Source organism: Hydra viridissima, unplaced genomic scaffold (genome assembly GCF_058129835.1).
Source record: "Hydra viridissima isolate aposymbiotic clone 2 unplaced genomic scaffold, HvirCarnegie_v1 scaffold_8, whole genome shotgun sequence".
In the NCBI taxonomy this organism is placed as follows: Eukaryota; Metazoa; Cnidaria; class Hydrozoa; order Anthoathecata; family Hydridae; genus Hydra; species Hydra viridissima.
The window spans coordinates 11,870,855-11,881,376 of NW_028324307.1; the positions used below are offsets into that span (position 1 = coordinate 11,870,855).

Here is a 10,522-nt window from a genome sequence, read left to right on the forward strand (position 1 = left end):
AGTAAAATATGCGTACAATGTAAAATAATGAGCAATAACAATATTTTCTTTCCGTTAAATGGTCAATAACTATTTTTTAAACATTCCAATGATTCTTCTAACGACGAATTATCTTTTTTTTGGGAGTGTAATTTAAAGAATGTTACTAGTAATGCAACAAGCTATCGAGGAACAACATACAGAACTGAAAAAATGCGTTTATTAAATTATGCATGTTCAATTTTGTAAAATTTCTCTGTTTTACGAATTTGTTTGTCATTATTTACATACATGTTTGTGTATTTCTTTTTGTTGGTGCGATTGTGGCAATCGATAAAGTTTTATAGCATGAATGGAATATAATAAATGATTTGTTTATGATTTTAGCAATTAACTTTAGCGCTGTTTTTAGTAAAAGTAACTAAGTCTATTATGTACAGCTGTTGATTTGTTTTGATTAATGTGGTTTTTTTTGTATTAATACATACATACATACATACCTACATACATACATACATACATACATACATACATACATACATACATACATACATACATACATACATACATACATACATACATACATACATACATACATACATACATACATAAATGAATTGTTGCTAAAAGATATTGTGTTTTTATATTTCAATTTAAAAGATGTCTATACTATGCAACTTTGATGATGAAGAGAAAAGTGCTAAAGATTGTATGTCAGGAAAATTCTTTTGGTTTTCTGGTATTAACTTAGCTGAACTATCTACTGATGAGTTTCAAAATCATTGTAACGACAAATATTCAATAGAATGTGATCAAGTTTTTAATGACAATGACAATTTTATTAATGAAACATTTAAAACTGGAAGGTATTTCAAGCTAACTGGTTCTTTTACAGATAATAATGAGTTAGAGGATTGGGATTATAATAACAATATTGATATAAAAGATGGGAAACATAATGAAAATGAGTATCAGGATACTACTGGCACTTGGTTTGTTTTTGCTGGATACTCTCAAAAAAACTCTGACGATGGTTTAAAATCAAGGAATATTCATAATGGTGTTACAGACTTTGATAATGATAGACAATCGATTGCTGGTAGCTTTAACATAAAAACGTTTGTGGAAGAAGCTGAACCATGCATTAAAGCCACTTTTGATAATGTTAAACTAGATTTAGGTATTTTAGAAAGAGAAGATGATACAAAGGACAAAGAGTTTTTTGATGAAAAATTTTCTATAAAAAAAAAAGTATTTGAATTTAGCTCACAAGAAGTTCAAGAAACAGAGCAGTTTTCAGAGAAATTCATTGACAATGTAAATATTGACTTCAATACATTAGATAAAATAGACAAAATATCAAATGGAGAAAACAGTTCAATTGAAATAATTCACCCAAAAACTAATACTGACAATAAAATTTTTTGTAAAAATTCTTTGGAATTGAATGAAAATGCCACTAACATTGTTAACCTGAAAAAACATTCATCAGACAATAAAGTTAATGATGAGAATTTTGTGGAGGTTTTACTGAAATTGAATTTGGAAGAAATGAATCTAAATTTTGAAGACTTTGAAAACGAATCAAAAAATCAAAATGATGCTATCAATAGTTCAGATGGCATATCTTTGAAAAATGAGCCTCAGTGCTCTCCAAAATCAAGAATCATCATAAAATCACACAACAAAAACTCTTTTGATAAGTCTTTTTCTGTAAATTCCTCAGTTAGCAAATCACCTATCACCATTCAATCAGAAAAAACCCCAGTCAATATGAGTAGAGTAATTCGAAAATCTAGTTCTATCCTAAAAAAAGGAGTTAGCAAAAGTTTAGATTATAGCTCAAGTGAAGATGAAGCTATTCAGTCATTAAAGAGAAGTAGAAGTTTTCGGCGTAGTATTGTCATACAAGATGAAGAAGGGGAAGCCAAAAAAAAACAGTCAGGTATTTTTGTGAGCATTAATTTCATAACTCCATCTTCACCATTTGATAAAGAAAGCAATGAAGTTAAAACTTCTGATGTTCATCAAAGTTTAAGAAGTGTACTTTTATTTTTGGAAAATATGGCTGTTAGTATTGCAACTTTTGCTGAATACTTTGATGCTGTTAAACAGTTAAACACAATCTTTTGGGAGCTAAAGAGCTCACAAGAAAATGAAACAAAAAACAATTTCTCATCTGTGCTTGACTATTTGGTATATTCTGACTGGCCAAAAGTTGTGCTTAGTTGCCTGCAAAAGCTTATGATGTCATATCCTCATGTTTTTACTGAATATGAATGCATTGAAGTGAGTTCTTTTAGTAAAGTTCTTTTAGTTCTTTTACTCATTCTTTGTAAGTATCTTTTTTCTAATTTCTCACTATTTAATCTAACAGATTTATGCAAATTTTTAAATAACATTTTAGAAAATTGTTTACTATGGAGGACATATGCCATCTGTTCTACGAATGAATCGTACAACTCCCGAGTTTGCAGTGTCTGTCATTTTTGATGGACTTCTTAAAGTTGCAATTAACTTCACAAGCCTTCATGAGCCTAGTCGTTTAGCTTGTTGTGAAGATAAGCTAGTTTATTTTTTAATTGCAGAAGTCCTACCAAAGCTGCATAATATAATGTGGGGAAAGGTTTGCTTTTCATGAAGCTAGCTTTAGTATTATAATTTTAAAATAGTACCAATATGTAATGGAATATGCAAAGTGATTAAAGAATAAAAAGGCATAGAAAAGATTAAATTTTTTCAAAATATTTTTTTAGTCAACTGCAAGAGAATCATTTTTAAAATCAATTTGTGAACTGCTATACAACTGCTCTCAATCAGCATCTAACGTTCCTATATTAATAAGTAATGGCTGTGTAAGCATCTTATCAGATATGCTGCGTGCAACCTTGGACATACAGGATGCTCAAAAACCTAGCATTACAATGCTAATGATTCTTTCTTTTATGATTGATCAAAGTAACCACGAAGTCATTTTTGATGAAAGTAAATTGATTTTCAGTCTTTTTTTTAAGTTTTGTTCTTAAAAAAAATAAAAAGTTGAAAATTCATTACTCATTTTTAAAGCTTTTTATTTATTTGTTTATTTGTTTTTTCACAGAAAGATGATAGCTGCAATTATGCAGTAAGATGAGATAATATTGCCAATTTCTCTTAGTGACAGAAATTCTATTGGTTGCTTTTAGTTAAAAGCTTCTTTTGTTTTAAGCCTCTGTTATTAGACTGCTTCAATTTCTTGACAAGTCTCTTGAGCATTCTGAGCACATAATGCATGATTTTTTTGCTTGTGACCTTGCAAATTGCTTATCAAGAATTGCATCAAATGAAATCATTCGAGAACTTGTAAGTCTTCTATCATGATTTCTTATTTTAGCATTTTGCTTTAAGATAAAAATTCCTTTTTACAAATATATTTTGTATAAATTGTATGAATTTTATAAGACTTATATAAATTTGAGGGAAACCTTTTTGTCAATATTGATGAAATTGAGAGGAGATTTTTAATACTAAATTTTTAATACTAAATTATGATTTTGAAAAATTTAAAAAATTTTCAATTAAATCATTGTTTTTTTATTTATTAAAGATTGTTCAAAACAGTGGTCAAGAATTACTTTATAAATTCCTTCGGCATGCTTATAATGACAATGAAAAGATATCTGCTTGCAATGCACTTTGGAGTATTGCTTTCAATAAAGAAGCAAAAGATATTATTCGAGGGATGGGTAAACTCATGAGCTTTCTGCTAAAACTTAAGGTATAATTTTGTTCTTTCCAGTAAGATGCTTTTTGTATGATTTTAATGTTGAGATTTCATTCAATAATTGATTTGTAGAACATAAGTTTAGTAAATTTAATGGAGTATTCTTTCATAGGAGCTTCAATTTATAGAACATAAATTTAATAAAGTATTCTTTCTTAGGAGTTTAGTTTTATAGAACATAAATTTAGTATGAATTTAAAAAAGCATTCTTTTTATTTTTGTTTTATGGATATTTAGTTTAGTCCTATATAATGTTAATACTTAAAATTATTTTCTGTGATGTTTTAATTTTAAAATTAACTTAAGTTTCGGTAGTCAATTGGTAGCTGACATGTTTTCTATAATATTTTTTTCTTAAAAAGAGAATATTTTAAGTTTTCTGACTTGCAGCAATATTAGTTCAAGATTACTTTTTAAAAAGTTATCAGATCCAATTGATAATAAACTTGAATTCAAATTCCTAACCATCTCATCTTCTGAAGATAAAATTCCTAAAGAGGAGATGAGTTGAAAGTAACAACTGCAGCTATGTAAACATCCGTTAAAAAAATTTAATCAAAGTTTGCTTTCTTGCCTACAAAGAAGATTTATATGCAAATGTTGAACCTTTAATGGGTGGTCTTTCACTTTTAAATAACTTTTTTCTTTTCAACCTATTTAGTTTTAAAAGATGCTAGGATGTCATTAGTAAACTGGAAAAAATCTATTCTTTTGCAATATCTTTTGTTTCAAAGTATTTTTCCAAAAACTTTCTAAATATTTTTATATCAATAAATATTATTTTTTATAAATTATATTTTTTATTTGTATTGATATAAGCTATCTTTAATATCAATATCATCAAACTTTGTGAGTTATCTTTAAGAGAAGTGTAGCAAAGATCAAAAAATTTTTTTAAGGTTCTCATAATGCCATGCAAAAAAATAAGGAAACAAGTTGTTTTTATTGTGCAACTGGAATTTAATTGGCTAATCAAATTTAGTTATTTTATGGAAATGCAATCTCTTAAATAAAAGTTTAGTTTTTTATGGTCAACAAATTTATTGATTTTTTTAATACATGATGCAGGCAAAAAAAAAAAAATTGTTTTGAAGATTGTTAAATTTTAGAAAGCAATTTCATTTCAAAGCAATTTCACCTGCAGTTAACAAATAGTGAGGTCCTTTGAGTAACATATTTGGTTATATGGTTCAAAAGAATAAATTTGCTGAACTATTTAAAATAAATTTGGAATTTTTTTAAAAAATCTATTTAAAGAAATAGTTTTGGAGTCTTATGCATTTAAATATCTGTTATAAATGAAGAAAACTATTTGTTTTATTATAGGAATCTGAAAATGATGAATTAAGACAAGCTGCAAGTGGAGTGATTTGGGAGTGCGTTGAAAAGTATGAACTTAAAGGTAAATGATGTTGCTAAAAGATAAATGATGTTGCGCTTCTGTTAAAATTATTGAGCTCAATTTGCTAAACAGTTTCTTCGTCTTTTTATACCACTCATGCTGTTCATCTCTTTTAATGTACTAAACAATACTTATAAATCTTTCCTATATAGTGATATATTTTGATCCTTCTCATATAGCACTGTATTTTGATTCTTCTCATAAAGCAGTGTATTAGTAATTGTCCATTGTCAAGAATATCAATATTTAGAAAGTAAACCTTCTACTAACTAGATAGCATGCCTTAATCAGTACTGAAAGTCAAAGTCAAATCCCTCAATAATTTATTTTTCTTTTATATTTTAAATTTACTTCAAGTTTCTTTAACAACTTTAGAACACTGTTATTAATTGAATGAACTGAATTTGATGAAGTTGTAATTAGTTTTTGTAAACAAAGTTTCTATATTAGTAATTTTAAATCATCAGTGGCTTAATTTCATATTAAAGTTTTTTAACAGTAAATTGTTGAAGGTTTTAATGATGTTACAAATTAAATAACATAATATAAGATCTTGGAATAAGTTGTTTGGTTTTTAGACAAACAGGATTCTCTTTCTTCAACTGATCATATTTTCATAAGCTACGAATATGATTCAGAGCCTTTAGTAGTTTTGATCAAAGAAGAACTGCAGCGCAATGGCTTTACTGTTTGGATGAAAAAAAATGAACAAGGTATTAATATGCAGACAGTAACAAGTGAAATCCAGTCTTCTTCAATTTTTATTGCAGCAATAACAAGAAAGTATAAACAAAGTCCAAAGACTTTTTCAGGTTGGTGCTGTTGTTTTTATTTAGTTTTATCGAAATATTAGCCACCATGTTCTTATTTTTTAGTTTCTTTTACTTATAAGACTATAAAATTTTTAAGCTTATTACATTATTAAGTTTAAAATTTTTGTGGTTATTAAGTTTCCAACTGTTATCTTAAATTTCTTTTTCCTTTTAGAATTGGATTATGCTCACACTCTGCGCAAACATATTATTCCATTAAAACTTGAGAGCAACTTTTGTCTTGATGGTTGGTTAGGGGATATGATGAAAGTTACCAACCCTATAGACTTCAGTAATGAATTCTCCCAAAAAGTTAGTTTGGAATCACTTGTGGATCTTGTAAAAATAAGTCTTGGTCATAGCACATTAAATGAAAAGGTACCATTCAGTCCAGGTAAACAACTTTTTAATAATAAAAATATTTACTAATCACTGAATATAATGTTGAATGTAAACTTTTCTTACAAACAAAGTTAATATTTAAGCTAGTTTTTTTACCTTTAGAAAGTATAAATGGCTTCTGTTTTTTTGTTCTTGTTAATTTAGGATGTTTTAAAGATGTTCTATAGATGTTCTATATATATAGATGTTCTTTCATTTCAAATGAATCTAGATCTTTTCAGAATTGCAAGTCATAAAGAATTCTTTTATCTGAAATGCAAAGGGCATAAAAAGAAGTTACATAATAGAAGAGTAATAATTATTTTGTAAAATACAAGAAGAAAATTGTTTTGTAGAGAATGGTGTTGAAAGAAGTAAGGACATTCTGAAATGGACAAATGATGATGTCATTGAGTGGTTAAAGGAAAACAAGTTAATCAAGTAAATTTTATTTTCTGTTTTTGTGTGTTGGATTGTGGACACAATAAATGGATTTTTTACAATTTCAAGTGTTTTTAGATTTGCAAACATTGGTAAACGACTATTAAAAATCACTGGTTTGCATCTTCTTATGTTTTATGATCTCAAGAAACAGGCATAATATTTGAATTTTTTTTTTTTATATGTATTATATTTAAATTAAATTCTCTTTTTCACTTTCACTATATTTATTTTGATTGTTTTTATTATTCCTAAGTTTATTATTCCTAATTTAAAGATAAAAAAAAGGCTGTTTTTTTGTTTGATGATATTAATGTATTACATTAAAATTTTAAATGTTAAGTTTTAAAGTATGAATTAAAGTCTATATTATAAATACTTTGGCGCAGCATTACTTGCCAAGCACTAATACAGCTTATTTTAAATTTAATGACATTTTGCAAAATTTACTTAAAAAAAAATTAAAATCTTAAAATTAAGTTGTAATATTATCCACTGCCAGTAAAATTATGCAACATTTATAATTGAAGTGCACTTATTGTTCTATAGTATATTGCAAACATTCATATATATGAAAGTTTGCAATATACTGCAGAACAATAGGTCCTCTTTAATTGTAAATGTTAAGTAATTTACTTTATATTATCAAATTAATAAATTGCTTTTGAAAAACTGATCTTTGACCTGCTGAATTCAGTGTTTTGCGTTTTAATATATTCAATCCATTTAAACCTTTACTTAATGTCTCTTATGCAAATAGCGTTTAATTAGTTTGCTTAATGTTTGCTCTGCTTTTTCTGAGCTTATGGGGGTGGTTAAATATATTTTGTATACTATTCATATTGGGAAAAGCTCAATTCATACTGTTTAGAAAACAGTAATGTCATTTTCATTTGAATAATAATCATAAATTTTTACTTTTTTTCAGTTTATGTAAAAAAAAATCTTGAAATATTTTGTTATTGAAGGTCAGCTAATTTTTATTAAATTGCAGTGTGCAGATAATTTGCTTACAATAATAATGGAAATCTTTGTGTGACTCATTAGTAGCAACTTCGTAAACATTTTTTTTTTTTTTTGATATTCAAAACATTTAAATAATTTAATTTTTTTTTCAAACCAGGAGTGTTAGAAAACCAGTGGGTATTAGAAAGGCAACAAAAAATCCTTACATACTTTTCCTTTTCATTTTTCAATTTCATATTTCAAGTCAAGGTAGATTTAAGGCCAAAAACAAACATTTTTTAAGATTCCAAAAAATTTTATCAATTACTTTTAATGTTACATCACAAGAGATTTGCATTCAGAACAAATATTTTGATGAGAAACTGATACTTTTAATAAGCATCCTTTATTCATTCTTTTTTGTAACTCAGAAATGTAATCCAACATAAAAGGTATCCCATCGTATGCTTATTTCTGAATACTCTGCAGATAAATCATTACCTTAAGTAAAATAGTCAACTAAGTTGTTAAACTAATACAAAAAGCTAGTTTAACTACTAAAAAGAATTTTGCAGTTTTTACTTCTTCCTGAATTCTTCATTTCTCCAGTTTATTGAAAGATGTTGCTTTTGAAAATCAATTACATATTTTTATTTTTTTAATTGCTAAAATTGTTGATTATCTGAATCTGGTGTCCGTAAAAATGGATTATATAGGTATTGCTCACTATCAATCTTCCAAAAAATATGTGATTATTTGGAATTGAAATTTTTCCATTCTCTTTGAGCTTATTAGATGACAAAGATTCACTTTCAGTTTTGTCTAAGAAAAATTTTCAAAATTCCGTTTGAAAACTTTTCTTTTTCTTTCTCTGCTCCTAACTTAACATTATCAAATAACGCACGCCAAAAAAAAAAATTGTTTTGAAGACTTTTAAAAGTGTAGCTAAATCATATGTTTTTTTTTTGGTGCTGAAACTTTATTTGACAACAATTTTTCGTTTAAACTACAGTTCTCACACAACATGACCTCGAATGTAATTTAAAATGGGGGAATAAATTTTATTAAAAAAATTAGAATAAACTTATCTTATACTGTACTATATATCACTTCAATGCATATAGTTTAAGTATTGTTTTTTTTATTGCCTTTATATCTTTCTTTGAAACTATTAAATTTTTGTGTGATGTTTTTTATTAACAAACTCGCCACCCATACACTATCAGCCAAAAGTTTTAAACCATTATTTAAAAAAAGTTTATTAATAAATGAACATGGTGTTTGCAATAAAAAAACAAAAATGTATTAAAATAAAATTTGACTTGAGTAATAAAATAAAAAAATGGATATTGCATTATTTAAATACCATACTGTCCCGACTATCATTCAAAACATACTACATCATTCTTTAATGACAGACACCGGTCACGGTCTTTTCTGTTCGTCCTCTAAATGGTTGATAGGGTTGAGATCAGTGCTTTATTGAGACAAAATCATGTTTTTAAAAGACTTTCACTTGTTTTTCGTTCAAAATCTCTGCATAGTTTGATGCTATGTTTGGGATCATTGTCAATTAATCCAACGCCATTTATTCGCAACCTAGATCGAACTGCATTTTATTCAAAAAATCCATCGTATTCTTTTTTCGCTCAACCATCGATTTTAACTAAATCTCCAAACCTAGAGTTAGAGAAACAACCCCAAACCACAACGGAGCACTCACCATGCATCACTGCAGATAAAACGCGCTCTGTAGAGATCTATATGTCGCTTCGCCGAATCTAAACTCTTCTTTTTGAACCAAATATTTCGAACTCCGATTCGTTACTCCAAAGTACTCTTTTTAAGTATCTATTGTCCGTTCACTGTGAGGGCTGATTCAGTCTTAAGAATTCACTATAAGCAAGGATTCAGTCTTTCTTTCTTAAGAGATACAGGTTTATTCTGAGTTTTATCCACTTCAAAGCGACTTTCTGATTATAACAATTAACTGCTCTTCTTTTGTGGTAGCATTCAACCTTCTTGACCGAGGAAAATCTTGATGACTGCATTTTCATTTATGAACACAAGTCCTTGATATTTTCGTTGTGTAAAAAGCTAAAATGGCAGATCGCTCTTAGATACTATTTCACGAACTTTCTCCATTTCTGTGATGTTTTTACTTTAAAGAATTCAGATATTAGTTTTTAAAAATAAATTCTGACCCAAAAACAAAAATTACACCAACTTAACAAAATTTAATACTTTATGTTGAAAAGTGATAAGTTTTGCAATGCTTTTTCAAATGAGTTTCTATTGTGGCTGTTGTTGTGAGTATTCTATTGAAGTTGTTTGTGTGTGCGTGCGTGCGCGCGCGTGTGTTTATGCGTGCATGTATGTGTTGTAATTTTCACTCCATTTATTTATTTTTTTTTTTTTAGAGTCCTGACTATTATTATTCGGTGCTAGATACTCGCTTAGGTTTAAAAGACATCCTCGATACACTAGAGTTTACTTACGCACTAGATAGACTACTTGGTAATGAGCCCCTCCTCTGAGCTGGAAACAAATAGCGTTTTATTCAGTTTACCTGTTTAAAGGTATAAACTGAATTCGCCGTAAACCATTTGATAATTCAGTCGACAGATATCTTTGAAATTTTTCTACTCGTCCTTCCGTTTTTTTCTTCAATGCAGATGTTTTATATTCAAAGGTGTAGGGTGTAAAATAAGGTTTTTTGATCTCTTTTTTTAAAAGTTTTTATAAGTTCTTTGTTATGACTTCGAAGAAGAAGAATTAATATTTTAAACAGTTATAAAA

The 10,522-nt window shown here is 27.5% G+C and overlaps 1 protein-coding gene across 1 annotated transcript; it reads left to right on the forward strand.

Annotated features, from left to right (window-relative positions):
- LOC145186275 (uncharacterized) lies at positions 1 to 10,522 on the forward strand. The gene is made up of 11 exons (XM_090095436.1): positions 1 to 2,268; positions 2,387 to 2,605; positions 2,736 to 2,964; positions 3,188 to 3,321; positions 3,566 to 3,736; positions 5,069 to 5,144; positions 5,723 to 5,956; positions 6,132 to 6,350; positions 6,694 to 6,778; positions 6,857 to 6,932; positions 10,144 to 10,522. Exons 1-11 carry the CDS (start codon positions 640 to 642, stop codon positions 10,258 to 10,260), a joined length of 3,189 nt encoding a protein of 1,062 aa, XP_089951562.1. The 5' UTR covers positions 1 to 639; the 3' UTR covers positions 10,261 to 10,522.

Coding starts and splice junctions, on each gene's coding strand:
- LOC145186275 (XM_090095436.1), top strand. CDS start 640: ATGTCTATACTATGCAACTTTGATGATGAAGAGAAAAGTGCTAAAGAT. Junction 2,965..3,187: donor CGAAGTCATTTTTGATGAAA/GTAAATTGATTT, acceptor TTTTGTTTTAAG/CCTCTGTTATTAGACTGCTT. Junction 6,351..6,693: donor AAAGGTACCATTCAGTCCAG/GTAAACAACTTT, acceptor ATTGTTTTGTAG/AGAATGGTGTTGAAAGAAGT.